At 48.6% G+C, this 16,306-nt stretch overlaps 2 protein-coding genes across 2 annotated transcripts; one reads left to right on the top strand and one right to left on the bottom strand.

The window, feature by feature from the left end:
• Positions 1–51: 51 nt before the first annotated feature.
• On the top strand, positions 52–5,297 carry N7489_004834 (uncharacterized protein; the record flags this gene model as incomplete). Its single annotated transcript, XM_056710586.1, has 3 exons — positions 52–123; positions 1,687–2,022; positions 4,479–5,297. The coding sequence occupies 3 exons, from the start codon at positions 52–54 to the stop codon at positions 5,295–5,297; spliced, it is 1,227 nt and encodes a 408-aa protein (XP_056569007.1).
• Positions 5,298–11,459: 6,162 nt separating this feature from the next.
• N7489_004833 (uncharacterized protein) lies at positions 11,460–12,287 on the bottom strand (the record flags this gene model as incomplete). The annotated part of the gene is made up of 2 exons (XM_056710585.1): positions 11,460–12,029; positions 12,135–12,287. The coding sequence occupies 2 exons, from the start codon at positions 12,285–12,287 to the stop codon at positions 11,460–11,462; spliced, it is 723 nt and encodes a 240-aa protein (XP_056569006.1).
• Between the last annotated feature and the right edge of the window lie 4,019 nt (positions 12,288–16,306).

Here is a 16,306-nt window from a genome sequence, read left to right as displayed (position 1 = left end):
GAATTTGCTTTTATTTTCAGCGGGCGCTTGGTAGTAAATTTGAGGGGAGGAATGTCAACGGGTTGGCCGGGAAAACTGATCAAGCCTGACGATGTTGAGGGCCAGATATGGACGCCCATTGATGTGAGAGATATCTCAACTAGGCACCTCTTCTTCCACTTTCGTTGAAAGCCTCAGAAACTCGGCAACAGCATTATAGACCTTAGAGTCACCAGAAAAAGAAAGTTCGGAAAGAAACGAAAAAGAAAAGAAAAGAAAAGAAAAGAGAAATGTATCTTCGAAGGTTGGTCACAACTTCAAAAATTGAGTGTTGACAACGTTTAGCCAAGCTTCAACGGGTTGACGGTCATCCTAGCGTGACCTCGCTTTCTGCAGTCTAGGCGGACAGACCCACAGCTCACCACAGACCCAGACCAACACAACACTAAAGCGAGGCCAGAAACAAGGTCCATGATTCCTAGGGATGAAATTGTAGGAGCTTTTCGGTGATCCAACTTTGAGTCACTCATAGATGCGCTGATCAAAAGCAAGAGATATGAGCATGTCATTGTCCATCATATTTCTCCCACAAGTCTCAATTAAGAGGGCCGTGAAAGATTCAACAGTCAGCCAACGTTGCTTGACCGACTCAGCATCCCTTGCTCTCAGCACCACTCTTACTCGCCTCTCGAGAGGTATCAAGAATTTCCCTGCAAAGAATTGCGGTAAAAGAAGACGTGGGTTTCAACAGCCCTCAATAAGCATAGGTGTCCTTCAACGCTTTCTCCCAAACTTCTGTGTCAGAAACCGAGAAGTGTATAAATATGTCCTCTACCCCGGCGATTTGCTCTACGATTTATTCACTTGATTCTGCAAAGTCGAGCAGGCTTGTGTCTGACGCACTCGGTAAGTTCTTCCCTCTGACCGAGTACTGGAATTTATACCGTACTGACATTTATAGGATACATCGTGTACCACCAAAACAGGCAGTGCCTGTAAGAGATGTGATTCCAAGCAGATTCACTGTCCCATTCACGCCAGTCAACCAAATAGTTAGATTTGGGTTAGCTGGTCAAAGTGTCTACGCGAAGACGTCTCTGCTATAGCAGCCGACGGAGTTGATCGATCTACTGTCGCGCCTCTGGATGGACTTCAAATTTGAAGCACAACTGCTCATACTTTAGGTATGCGAAAACCCACAAGTCCTGTTTGAAACTGTACTGACTTGAAAGACGCGGGACAACCAGATCCATGGACACTCGACCACAATACGCCAGTGCAAGGGCCACAGCTCCTTGCCATTTCATCATCCCTCGTCTTGACCATCAGAACATGTGAGTCATGGAGTGTCATGCTGATCTACTGGCAAATAATTGACAGTGAACCTTTGAGAGCTCACCCGTGGCCCTGGTAATCCCGCACTACCGCCAGTGCTCCACGCAAAGCCACGGCTTACACACTGTGCCTGGCCCCGTAAATGGCCCCGTCGTCGAGCAATGCAGCATGTCCTAGGCGGAATATTGCAAACCAAGATAGCTGGTTAACAATAGGGTGCAGCCATCCACTTGTTGCATAGAACCTTGAGACTCCCATTTCCATGCTAAGGTGAGTGAGATCTAACGCCTACAGCTGCGCTGTGTCTGATTATCCGCGCCAAGCCTTATTCCTCTAACCACGAACACCACTGACATCTTCACACTGTTGTAGGGGCACCCCTCATCGACGGTGAAATATACTGTGGCGAGTGGCCTATTCCGCCAGATCGAGGATAAGACCAAGGTGGCGGCCGACGAGCGTGCCCCATCGCGTCTTCCGCCCTCGCCCCCACCGCCTTCGCACTATTGTGGAGCCCTGAACCTCTGGCATCGCGACACATTCATCCACCATGGAAGTGCAATGTTTATCGCAAGCGGGTTCGTCACGCGCGTTTACTGTCTCAACAAATTGCCTTGTGCACCCCAGCGCAGCTTTTTTGAAGCGAGTGCAGATCGCGATGAGCTTGAACGCGACGTGGCATGGCTGGTGACTGCATTGCAGAGAGTTGTAAGTGATCTAGTTGTGAAGCCGATATAATCATTGCGCAAACTGATTGTCCCGTCTCAAGCGCACTTTGGGATTTCCATGAACAGGTACGCTACGGCAACTCGTCCAACTAGGTCAATCCTTGCTGACTCGGATCGTACAACAGGAGAACACCCTCATTTCTGCCACTCGAGTCGAATGCCACGCGAACAAATATCTTGTCTGCTCGAGCTCCCCTATACAAATACGATTGCATGCTTTCTGTCCCTTCCACATGAATACTATCGACGATGAGTCACAGAAGGTTCGTATCGCGCACCTCGGCCTCTTTCTCCCTATTGATTCTGCATATCGGGTCATTGTTCGATTTGTCTACATGATACAACTCTTGAACTCCGATCAGCCTATACCACTACCCGAATCATACCTATGGCTAAGCATGCAACCTTTCAAATATCTTCAAGTGGCGTAGGCTGCTAGTATCGAATGCGTGATCCGCGTTGTCTTCGGATGAGATTTGGTGGCTTCCCAGGCCTAGAAATCCAAAAGACACAGGAATGCTGATATTTTGTCTTGCTTCCTGGCAGATGAGTGTACCTCCGCAAACAATCAGGCTGTTAGCACAAGTCCACCTGCAAGGGGAAGGAGACGCAAAGTCTTCTCATTTTTAGCCTACAATTTGACATTGGTCATCTCAGGTACAAACCGAGGGGATAAGATCGGGGCACATGCAAGCCAATGAGAGCTCACTACCCAAGAATCACCTCGGGCATACAGGAAGCTGCATCATGAGGGCTGTCAAAAGTGTTGTGGTGTACCCGGTTGGTTCTTATGCACGCATTTCCTATCAAGCCGAAGCACTATTTGCAAAGACCATTTACCCTGGGTGTCACTTCAGCTGCAGGTTAGTCAAGTCGACCGCGCGTATCCTTTATCCGTTCATATCGTCGCCTAACATATCACGCACTTGTCAGGAAATCCGGATTCCCTACGCCCCCTATTTCGACGGTTTTTTTGAGAATAAATCATATATTCGTCGAGCCCACCGCGCTGCGGAGGACACGTGGGCATGTTACTGTACGGCCAGGCAGCCACTGTAAAGTCTTTGGCGTCCGAAACAATATCGAATCAGAATGTTTATGGGACCTATTGGGCTATCCCCTAGATCCTGGAGCAAATATTCCACCGTCAATAAACGCTCATGTGGTGGTTGCTTTTGGAAGATGGCCAGATTGTCTACTACGACTACGAGCAAACTAGCACTCCGGCGGGATATCACCCAACGGAAATTCGTTTCAGACGGCACTGCTAGAACTCAATCGGGTTTCAATCGGGTTTCAACCGTGTTCCCTTATCAGCAGAACATGGTTGATTGCATTAACTTGGACACCACTTCCCAAAAGGCAATTGCCGTCACTTCGATCCGGGACTGGTTGAAATATGATCCGTCGTTGCCGAGGCATAGTAGGAGCCAACCGGGTATTCTTGATTGCTTGCTTGTCCAAATCTCTCAGCAACGTGGTTGTCTCTGCGGTAAAATTACTTTGATTCTTGCGCTCTCCGGGATATAACAGCTGAAATAGGGTAAGGTCGAGTGACTCAATCGCCGCCTCAAGTGATGGCTTTGACTTCGCAAGGCACAAAGCCTACCGCATGGCTAATTTTACTCAAGCCATTCGTTCGGCACCTCATCACATGCTTCTACACGTGGGTCTTGGGCGTATTGCTTGGTCATAGTTGAACCAGTGGATCTACTATCCCTATCGGATTGAGGCTGTATGCCAACTTCACCGAGTGATCAGAATGGGACTAGAAATTTTCGCTTACGAGATAGAATCTATAGTGATTGATACATTTATCCATGTGGGTGAGATGGCATGAAAATCTCCGTACTATGTCCGTGAGACATTGATAAACCTCGCCACGGGCCATGAGGCCCATGGATTCACACTGAGTTATTACCCCCTGCCTATGGGCGGGCGGGCGGTTGACCGTAGCCCCGTGTCATCTAATTGGCCCATGGGTCGCTTACTAATAAGCACTTCAGTCACTTATAATTTTATAATGTTTAGCTACGCACGTATATGTCCTATAATGCTACGTATTCAGGTTATTTGAGTAGAAAGTTATACAATGGATGTGTTCAGCTATAACCAAACCTAGTAAAAGCAATGGACTATCCAGTGTAAGTGAAATTGAAAGTGTGGTCCGAAATACATAGAAATTGTGATGCGTCTGCATTGCGGGTAAATATATATGACTACAAAACATGCTGAACCTACAAAACCACTCACAATATAATGCCTACCAGCGCATCAGTAAATTTATTATAAACACGACATATTATTTATACTACATACTAGGGTTCACCTTTATTATGATCAATTATCTGCTATACTAGTGGTTATTGGGGGTAGGTGACAAGTGATAGATTTCCAAAAGTTGAACCCCTACTCAGGAAACTTACATAATCTGAGGGTGGCATGGACCGATGGCAAGGTCTAGACGTTGACCACCTTTTTCACCGCCCGACCATTCACCACCACGCTCACCACCACGCTCATCAACACACATCAACACTCACATCAACACTCACATCAACACTCACATCAACACGCTCACCAGTCACATCAACACACATCAACACTCACCATCAACACTCACCATCAACACTCACCATCAACACTCACCATCAACACTCACCATCAACACTCACCATCAACACTCACCATCAACACTCACCATCAACACTCACCATCAACACTCACCATCAACACGCTCACCAGTCACATCAACACACATCAACACTCACCATCAACACTCACCATCAACACTCACCATCAACACTCACCATCAACACTCACCATCAACACTCACCATCAACACTCACCATCAACACTCACCATCAACACTCACCATCAACACTCACCATCAACACTCACCATCAACACTCACCATCAACACTCACCATCAACACTCACCATCAACACTCACCATCAACACTCACCATCAACACTCACCATCAACACTCACCATCAACACTCACCATCAACACTCACCATCAACACTCACCATCAACACTCACCATCAACACTCACCATCAACACTCACCATCAACACGCTCACCAGTCACATCAACACACATCAACACTCACCATCAACACTCACCATCAACACTCACCATCAACACTCACCATCAACACTCACCATCAACACTCACCATCAACACTCACCATCAACACTCACCATCAACACTCACCATCAACACTCACCATCAATACTCACATCAACGCTAACGGTTCAACGCAACAAGCATTCCTAGACAACACCCATCTCTGTTTGCCTAATCCGAATGAAAGATGCCAATTTCTATTGTAGCGAGGAAGCTATTGCATCACAAGCTACCAAGGGAAAGGAATGTGAAATACGTCATTTGGTACTGAAGAAGCTTCAGTTGTTAGTTTATGATTTTGGCTATTGAATTGGCAAAGATCTAACTAGGGCCCCTTCTATGTATCCAATGATGACCCTTCGGAACAATGAACAGACGATGAAGATGTTGCGCAGGTCTTTGCTTCTCCGAATACTCTTGGAACACTCGAATACTGGTCCCTAGCACCACGAAGAGGTGCCTGAACGGGCTAGAGGCGCTTGTTGTCGCAGATGCCCCTGCGAGGCGCTTTGTTGACGCAGGGCCTAGGCTGCGGAGAACTTGGTAACGCAGCGGTCTCCTGCAGAGAACTTGTTAATGCAGCGGTCTCCTGCAGAGAACTTGTTAACGCAGCGGTCTCCTGCGGGTCTCACTTGTCATCACAGCGTCCCCCTGCGGAGTTCACTTGGTAACGCAGCGCCCCCCTGCGAGGTAGTCTTGTTGACGCAGCACCTCCCTGCGAGGATTGTTGTTGACGCAGACCTATCCTGCGGGGTAGTCTTGTTTTCGCAGCACCCCCCTGCGAGGCATATTGATGACGCAGACCTATCCTGCGAGGTAGTCTTGTTGACGCAGCACCTCCCTGCGAGGATTGTTGTTCACGCAGACCTATCCTGCGGGGTAGTCTTGTTGACGCAGCACCCCCTGCGAGGCATATTGATAACGCAGACCTATCCTGCGGGGTAGTCTTGTTTTCGCAGCACCCCCCTGCGAGGCATATTGATAACGCAGACCTATCCTGCGGGGTAGTCTTGTTTTCGCAGCACCCCCCTGCGAGGCATATTGATGACGCAGACCTATCCTGCGGGGTAGTCTTGTTGACGCAGCACCCCCCTGCGAGGCATATTGATGACGCAGACCTATCCTGCGGGTAGTCTTGTTTTCGCAGCACCCCCCTGCGAGACACAGTTGTTGACGCAGAGCCTAGGCTGCGGAGAACTTGGTAATGCAGCGGTCTCCTGCAGAGAACTTGTTAACGCAGCGGTCTCCTGCGAGGATTGTTGTTCACGCAGACCTATCCTGCGAAGCACCTTTTTACACTCGCGGGGCTCGTGGCAGCGAGGGAGCGCAAGTCTTACATCACTGGGCTCGTGGCAGCGACAGCCGTGGTCACGGAGACTCTCAAGCCCGCAGGCAAGAGAGGGACACCATGACACAACGGAGTGTGAGGACCGAAGTCCTGATTTTTTTTGGGCTGGGAATCGGGCTCCTTTTATATTTTTTCGGCTACGTCTCTACCAAGGAACCAGTTGCGCAGTTGGTAGCGAGAGTCACGGTCTCGTTAATAAGCGTTGAAGGGGTGTTTGGAGACTTTGTGGCCTACAGAGCCAAGTCTCGACCTGGTATTCCTCTCAAAATTGTGCGTTGGGTCTGGTGGCCCACTTTCATCGACTGTTGAGGAGAAAGTAATGCCGCGAAAGTAAGATTCGTACCCATCACCGAATTTGCAAGGAAATCGCTCAACGCGCTTGCATTCTATATCTCCCCGTTTTAACCACGGTCACCGTCTCTTTCATGAGGGTTGATATCCTTCAACAGATGCCGAAATAATGGGTTGGAGACTTTGTGGCCGACGGAAACGCTGTGCTGTACCTGCAGTTGGCCGGAGGACCCTTTGGTCTCACTGGTATCAATCCTGTCCATCTCTAGGCTCGCGCCGCTGAATGTTATTTCTTTCCTTTCTACTCGCAGCCAACTTATGGTGCCTTTACTAGGATCGCTACTGCCTGGGCGCACAGACAATGGCATACTTTCAGACTCAGGATAAAGATTGTCTTTGGGAGGACCTGATAGCCAAAAAAGGTCCAGACCCTTTGCAAAGCTCACAAGAAACTGGGTCTAGTTTCCAGGACAACCATGTGAACTGATGCAACCAAGGCCCACGAGCTTGGCTCTCGTGATCGCCACCTCCTCGCAAGATTGCAACGCTACTATCACACTGATGAGGACCTGGACACAAATAGGACCGGGCAGGCCAATCAAACGCCACGCGTGAATGTAGACAGACGCAGGTACGGTTCTGCGATGCAGATCTCAGCGACGACCCACGGGACAGTAGATTCAGGGAGGTTCTATTTGTCGCCCGCAGAGAAACTGGAACAAATTGCAGAGGTCCAGACACGATCCACAAGCCCAAAGCTTTCGGCCGTCAGTGTCCGATGGTACGGGGGATTATTGCCTAGGAGGTACTACTGGGGCAGGTGAGTATTTAGAAGAACACACAGACTTCGGCGACAGAATGGTAGGCTACAACCCGACCCGTGGTTGTGTTCTTTTGTGTTCTCTTGGTCGCAGTCGTTGGAAAGTAAGTACCCCTGTCAAGTGGGAAGCAGAACTTTGCCTATCTGGTCTGTAGAGCGTTCTAGAAGCTACGTATCTTCTCCTGCACCAAGCTTTCCCCTGATGATTATACTGGTTATACTCTCTTCGAGCCAGACAATTCCTCTCCATATGCCCAATTCTATCGCCAGTCTGGTAACTCTAGCAGATGGCTTGTAGAAATAATGCCAGTGGATCACATGAGCTTACGTAAATTATCTCCGGTTTTTGAACTAAACCCGGAAAACCGATTGGCTCCCGGGAGTGGGTTCTGTGGGCCGGCCCACCTGCGGCACCTAACCTGTATTCCAAGCACCCTGCCCATCTCGAGAATGACGCTGAATGCAGTATCTTCTAATAAAATATTGTCCTTTCCCAATATATGAGCAGCATGAAAATTTGTTGGTCCTGCTCTGGATCTCTTTTTTTTTGGGCTAGCAATCTACAAAGCAAGTGTAGTAGAGGCTGTTTAGATAAGCTTTCCATGAGGATCATTCGTGACAGCCGCATCCTCCCGCATCCTCTCACCGAGGGAGCATTTCCATGGCTTATCGAACTTTATTTTCCGGGTTCGGCGATCGATCGACGATCCCGGCCATGTTCTACGATCTCTGGGGAACTAACTTTTGTCAAACTATAACCTTGGTACTCCCTCGCTATTGTCGTAATTCCAAGGAATGGTGCTTGTTTATATTTTGATAATATGTGTATTCGTACATACAACAATCATGCAGTAGCTTGATTGCTCAGCTGCCATGTTTGCCATTTTCCCCGTTCGTAGCAACATCCAACAGCACTAATTCATCGAGATAGTTGCTATTGCTGCTTCGAGATCGCGATGTAGCGCAGATACCAACGAACTGCTGGTAGCATGGATGTTCCGCTCATCGGTATCTCAGCTTCCTGGCTGCACAGACACGATGTACATAGTTCCAAATCTGCGACGACGATCGTGATTCTTCACGCCGTAAAGGGCGGAGTAATGGCATCGCGCGGCCTGTGATATGTGATTAGCTTGTGGTCAAAGGGTGGTAAACATTAGTTCGTACCTGGTCTCGAACCTTTCCTCTTTGTTGATTCAATGCTGTCGATCTAGCTAGTCTCAGTGGTTAGGATTGTTTGAAACCATTTTTCAATATTACTTTGCGCAGGCCTTCTGCTTGTGAGATTCGCTAATGAAGCCTTATGGCCGGCCGAGCGATGAGCTCCTGCTCGGCTTGGGTGGCTTGGATGGCCTGGATGCTCAAGCGGTCTGGCACCAATGCGACGTTGCTTGCGCAGAATATGGTACCTTTTCCCTCGCAGAGACTCAACGCTTCGGTCCACCTGATATTGTGCAGAATATGCGTGGGAGCGGGCTTTCCACGGCAGCGCCCGATGAGCGTCCAGCCAGGGGAGAAGGTTCTTTTCCTCCCATTCCTCCCAGGCCACCTCGCTTCGAGGGGACATATCACATGAACTGACAGTAACCAGAACGACCTTTTCGGACAATAGCACGACTTGAGCTCCTGATAGAAGGGAAAAGTGAGCATAAATCCTCTCCAGGTCCCAGTAAAAAGTTAAGATAGTACCCTTTGTTCACGAAAATTCTTCTAAAGTCTCAATAACATGACCCATGGACCATTCTGGGGAATCGGTTCGGTGAGTCTGAATTGTGAATTATTGACTCCGTATTTCAGGCTCCCCCAAGCCATCTGTGTTGAAACAATCCCTAGCTATAAGAACGCCTAACTGTCAATTTCGTACTCCTGGAAATTGTTCTTGAATGCAATTACTGTACGCCAAAAGAACACAGCAATGAGTTCCCAGACCAAGCCCCACCGGGTACTGAATAATGTAACCTCAAACAGACTTTAGAGGCAAAACTTGCCTTCCTACAAAGTTCATTCCCCTAAAGTTTAATGAAAATCGTGACTGATTGGCTGAATGTATTCCAAACCAAGCGAAATTTGCTGTAAGTACGGATGTAACATAGTGGCCTAGCACACCCCGATCACAAGTTCCGGTTTGGAGAACTAACTCTTCATATCAGCTTGTGCGACTTCTCCTGTAACATCTGGCTGGGAGAACTCATTATCTTACCTTGACACAGATCCAACTATGGGAAGAATTCGAAAGATTCCGTTCACTGATCAACGACAAAGCTTTCGGAGCCGATTACAACGTGCACTGTCCCTGTCATCCTCCGGGTCCGAGAATATCTGGAGTCCGCCAGGGTCAGCGGAAGGTGATACCACTGAGGAAGAGTCTTCTTTGCAGGAGAATGGCTCCTTTGGCAACCACCACAACGACATCGTAGTGGAGGATGGCCAGGAAAGTCCTCCACACACCTGGAGTATGGGCCCGCGACCAGAAGAAGAACTGGAACAACCCGGACAGGCTAATCTCGCGGAGGACTGCAATATGATCGCCTTACAATGTGCCGCAGAGTGAGTGCGAATTTGCCCCCCTATAATAATGTTTTGTGATGCGTCTGCTTACAACAATCAGCCTAGATATCCGAACGAAGTTAGTTATGCGACACATCAGAGAACGAACAAAGGCTGACTTTTCCCAGGCTCATGCAAAAAGCATTGGATAACTCTAACAGCTGGATTGCAACTATTCGCAGTGACTTGGAGGACATCCGCAGTCGGTTGGCGGTCGTGGAGACAGCTATGGAGATGATGGCCAAAGAGGGGAAGAACAGTATTACAGAGGATAATGCAACTAGGCGAACCCTTCGGTCGCAGCAGTGATCTGGATCGAAATATGATGTGGTTGTAGAATATATCCCAGAGCCTGTTGTCAGCCTTGTTAGCTGAGGTATCACCATCGCATTGTGCTTCGCGACCAATCATATCTCACTGGGGCAGACTGGAAGCTGTAACTAACCGTAAGGCTGCGGAAAGTAGACAAATATTTACTATAATTCCGGTGTAACAAACTGAATTCCTTGGGACGAATTCTCTGGCCTCGCCAGTGACAGTTGTAAACTGATTCATGCCATTAAGGTTTCTCGAGCGCCTGGGTATCATTTTATCGACTACCCTCTCCCTGGCCCACTGGACCCTCACGTCCACATTCAGTGGTGGATCAATTTGAGATATAGATTGGCTGTCGTACGCTTGGTAGAGTATTCCAAATCTTATGACCCGCGGATAGCCCGCTCAATTGAGTTTCGGCCACTGTGGGCGGACCAGAAAAATACCGTAGTTCGTGCCAGCGTCGTAGGCTATCGTTTGAAATCCTATTATCTGCCAAGTGGCAAGAAAAGCATATGTGAACCAAGCGCCAAGGAAACAGCCAAATTTCTTCATGAATGTCGCCGAGTCATATTGCCTATCAAATACTGGGTGGGGACCACGGTCATGATCGGTCAGATTCGGTTGCTTCCGACGGATCAGCGCATCATCTCCCCGGGCTATGGGCCCTGCCGCTAACCACATTCAGCGACCATGGAACATTCTTTCTGCCTTCCAAGCTGCGCTTGGCGGAGCGAGTCTAATCGTCAAAGGATTTACGTCAATATTCTTTCCACGGCAGAACATCGGACAACAACCATTTTATTTTTATTTTTACTGTTGTGATGGAATGGCTGTGGCGTTACTGAAGATAATCTCATGAGCTATCTACCTGCGTAGTGGCTATATAAACCGACTAGCCGGTTCCTCCATAGTAAAGCCAGGACCGCCGGAAACGCTGAATTTGCCATGTTTCACACAAGTGATTAATATTGGTTGATTGGAACTGGCGCCTCTTGAGTTACAAGCGGATAATCACTCGAAGCGGAAAACCCGGGTAGGGCATTGTGACCTAGAGTGCCAAGCGGCCCATCCTGCTCGGGCCAATTTCCATGGATCCCTCCGGAGCTAGGCAAGTAAGATGCCAACCTACGGTTCTGAAGGGCGTCGATCGTATTCCAGAACCGAGTAGTCGCCGATACCAGCTCGCCATGTGTTTGATGCAAGACAGGCTGAATATCGTGCCATGAGACCAGGCCCTGCATTGTGGCGTGCGATGACTCCTTCGCCTGCTGCAATTGACAGAGCTCTCTTTCAAGCCTCTGGTTCTCAGCTAAGGCTTTGCCTTTTGCTGTGATAGCCTCCTGCAGTTTCAATGTCTCCTGGGCCTTTTCAGCATGCAGACGCTGCATCGACTGGGAGTCATAGGCTCTCTCTTTGTCTATCTCTTCAAGGGCTAACTGGCACTCCTCTTGTACCTCGTCCATCATAGCTAAACACTTTTGATGGGTTGCTTCATCATTTTTCTTTCGGGCGCGTTTCGCTATAGAATGTCCCTAAAAGCTAACGTCAGCAAGATGGCTCATTAAGGTACTGATGAGATAAAGCACAAGGTTACAACAAGGCTCGAGCGAGGAAATGGGAAACAGAGATTGACCTACCAGCCCTTTGTGCAGCTTGCCTACCGCCTTGGACCTAGAGACAGTCGACCGAGCAGAACATGGCGAAGAGGCACATGACCTGCCAGTACCGAGCTTCGTTGTGGCAATACCGCGGTCTGCACCGCGCCGGGAGGGCTTTTGGTCCTTTGCCATGCTGGATCCTTCCGTCTGGTGAATGATTGCAGGTTTAGAAAGACACTGGGCAAAGCGAAGAAATGATTGATCGCAGTGGCCTTCGGGGAGTCTCGACTTTAAAAGTTTAGGGGGGGACAATCAAAAGCCCTGAAACAAGGTGAACGCGTGACCTCCCCCCTGCCAAGCAGCTGTGTCGGCATCAGCATCATGAGCCTGAAAGCCAAGTACCCATTGACACACAGGGGCCCCACGGTGCGCTAGCGCAAAAGCACAAGATCTGCGGTTTTATTGTGGAGAAAGTGATCGACCGCCGCGCACCGGGATCTATGTTGAGGTATACGGTTGTGCCTCAGTATCGGCCAGAGCCGAACCATCCGAGCCGCTCTTGGAAACAAGAAGGGCTCTCTGGCCTCAGCCATGTGTGGTGTAGTTGTACTATTGTCCTAGATGTAACTTCCACTATTTACACGGTCCCACTATTACAACAGTTTCCGAAAGTTGGGCCATAAAGACATCCATTTCATTCGGAGAAGAAAACAATCCAGAAATCAACTAAGGACATGTATAGGGCTTTGTTTTATGGAACTAGGATTTGGGATCCAAGTTGGACCAACCGTTGCCACTCGTGCTACATTCCTCAAAGCTCACCATGGTTCCATAACTGACTATGAGACTTCTAGATCGTGTCGAAAAAGCCATAACAGGAACCTGGGCTTAGTTTCCAGGGCAACCATTTGAGGCATTTCAGCTATCAAGGCTCATTAGCTGGGGTCCTCGACGATCGCCATTTTACCCCGCAAGATTGTAACGCTACTATCACACTCTGATAAGACCCTGGACAAAGGAAGCACTTGTAGGACCAATCAAACACCGCGTGTGAATATGGACCGACGCTGGTACGGTCCTGTGATAGAAAACTCGTCGATGACCCACGGGACAATAGATCAAGCAGGTTCTATTTGTAGTCGAGAGAAGAAATAGCAAAGTTTTTCAAAAAAGTCCAGACACGATCCACAAGCCTAGTCTCGACAGGCCAGTAATGATGCAACATACCTTTGTTGCTTGGTCCTGCTGAAGGGACCACCCTCACAGGTACGGCAGTTGAGGTATTTGGAATATCACGCAGGTGCCCAGCAAAAGAATGGTACGCTGAAAGCAATCCATGGTTGGGTTCTCCTACCTGCTCTCACAAGAAAATAACTTGGTCCTCGTCGAGTGCCGACCTGTTGGTTCTCGTTAGTCTCGTCCTTTGAAGGATGTTCAAGAAGGTATGTATCTTCTCCTGTACTAGCTTCCCTAATGAGTATACTCCCTTTAAAACTGAAATCTGCGCTTTCTATCTGCTCAGGTTCGATCGCCAGTTCTTATAACCCTAGCAGACAGTTTATAAACATTCAACGGATTTGAACGGATCAGCTGGGATTACATAAGCATATTTTTTTGGGTTTTGCCTGAAAAGCCGAGAAACCGATTGGCTCACGGAAATGGCAAAGAGTCGGCGGTGTGGGCCGACCATCTGCGGTCCCACTCCTTTTCCAGCATCCGGCTCATTCTACCCGTCCTCAGACTCTGGAGATCGAGAATATTTTGAATACAGTAGTGCTACCTCATAATATTTCAAAAGACTACGCCCGTGGTGAGCATACCCGATTCTTCTGGATTCTCCTATGACTGTAGGGACAACTTCAACCACGGCCGACCTAGAAAGCAGGTGGAGCAGAAAGTTTATTGGTAAGGTTTCCGATCAGATCGAAACTAGATCCTATTTATCCACGGATAATCCCATTTTCTCCCCGAACCAGCGTTTCCATGGTTCATCGGAAATCATTTGTCAAGATTCAAGATGAGGCGATTAGTCATGGGCCGACGATCCCGCCCTCGGTTTTGCAGTCGTCGTGAAACTAGCCCTATGACTTGGGAATAGTGGGAAAGCTTTCCTTCACGTCAAAAATAACTGTGGCATGGATTGAAAATCAATTGTATGCCTCAGTCTCAACTACAAATTACTCTGGTTTCGACATAGCTAACTTACCCGTTAGACCCATTCAGACCACTGGCAATCCAACCAAGCATATTCCCCCCAAGCCGATAAGAGTCCAGACGTTTTTAGAGCTTCCAAGGAGCCCCCTAGCTACGATGTCATGATCTCATTGCGAGGGCAGTTTTCGGTTCGAGAGGCTTTTATAAACCAAGCTGTTGATCGTTTATCCTCTATACTTCTAGCCCTCTTTGTACCCGTTAAGCCTTATTAGACCATGGATACACTCATGACCAGCCTGCCACCAAATGTTGGGGCCATTCTCATGGAGAACATCTCCATCATCCAGATCGTGTCCATGTTCTCTATCGGCGCGTACAATGCCCTAGAAACAGCGATTGTCACGTTCGACTCATTCAAGCGCTACCGGGGCCTCTATTTCTGGAGCATGCAATTTGCATCCTGGGGAATTCTCGTGCATGCCATTCCTGCTATGGCTCGCTTTATTTCTCAGGCGTCCAACCTCTCGACGTCCATCCCCTTCATGATAGGATGGTGCGCCATGGTTACCGGCCAAGCTGTCGTCCTCTACTCGCGTCTGCACCTCGTTTTCTCCGACATGAGAAAGGTGCGGTGGGTTCTATGGATGATCATTACAAACGCTTGCATCCTACATATCCCAATGACCGTTTTTTTCTTCGGCCTCAACCGTGGCGACGCACGCTTTGCTCGCCCTGCCGCGATATTTGACCGGATCCAATCGACGGTTTTTTGCATACAAGATTTCGTCATCTGTGGCATATATATATATAAAGCGGTGCATCATTTCAAGAGTGCCATTACAATCCGCGGTCGCGACGGCCGCAACGCCATTATCCATCTATTTTGCATCAACATCCTGGTTGTAATCCTGAACGTCTTACTACTCCTCGCGGAGTACAAGCTACACTACATTCAAGTGAGCTTCAAGACGGTGGTGTACAGCGTCAAGCTGAAGTTGGAATTCTCTGTGTTCAACCGTCTCCGGTTGCTGACAAGTACGAACCCCTGCATCTGCCAGCATGGACCCGAGGACAGCCTTCGATCAAACGATAAGAATATTTTTGGCATGGCCTCTTCACGACCAGTTATCGCACCGGATGTGAGCTCGCAATCTGGAGCAACCCAAACCGATATGCCACGTTCGTTGCGACCAAGCAGCATCTATGGATACGATGAAACGCTACGCGAGACATCGAGCGAGAATATGATGCCCCCTGGAGACGTTTATTCTTCGGCAACACTATCAGAGGGCCACTCAAACACCCTTCCGGGTGGCTCCTCAGAAACCCTGCCTGCGCTAGAATTGAGCCTGTCGCAATTCTCGCCAAAGTTCGACGTCTGAGCATTCCACGAGGGAGTACTGCTCGTTTATTTCGGCTCATCAACGGCGGTGCGGGGACCTTGTGCCTTTATCCCAGACAGGCATAATTCCGTACAACCTTGCTGGTTAGTAGGTGGCGACATCCTTACTGAGGCGCTTGATTCCAAGACTTTTTAGACGGTGTGATTGATATCGTGCCTAAGAGGATGCTGTTCTTCGCTTGTTAAGCGAATGTCGTCAATGTCGGTCGGCGCGATAGGCCACTCGCAGGATGGGATAGAATGGGAAATACATGTACAGATCAGTGATGGAGTATACAAGGGATATGTCATCAAACAAGTCTCGTACTATCTGCACGCAAATTCGTTGTCCAACGATGTTTGCCAAGATGCCTTTCGGTTTCAGGCCACTGGAGGTAAACCTGATTGAGCAACCAGGCCCTGCATTGAAATTCGTACTTGGAACAATCATGGAAGCTGAGGGAAGGCTTAGCGTAAAGCAAGGCAATTATTATCTGACTAGGCGAGTGCAAATCTTGAACTGTGATGGAGTTTTATTTACCTCTGATTCCTAAAGAATTTACATTTCGGACGATGAATTCATCGTTAGTCCCTTCAGTGGAAGTGAATCTTCATATCCTTTAACGTGATCAACCAAGTTTGTAATACATTTCCGCAGCATTTGTAATGGACATGA

This window comes from Penicillium chrysogenum, assembly GCF_028827035.1.
Source record: "Penicillium chrysogenum strain IBT 35668 chromosome Unknown utg000002l_segment0_segment0, whole genome shotgun sequence".
In the NCBI taxonomy this organism is placed as follows: domain Eukaryota; kingdom Fungi; phylum Ascomycota; class Eurotiomycetes; order Eurotiales; family Aspergillaceae; genus Penicillium; species Penicillium chrysogenum.
This window is presented reverse-complemented; position numbering and strand designations above follow the sequence as displayed.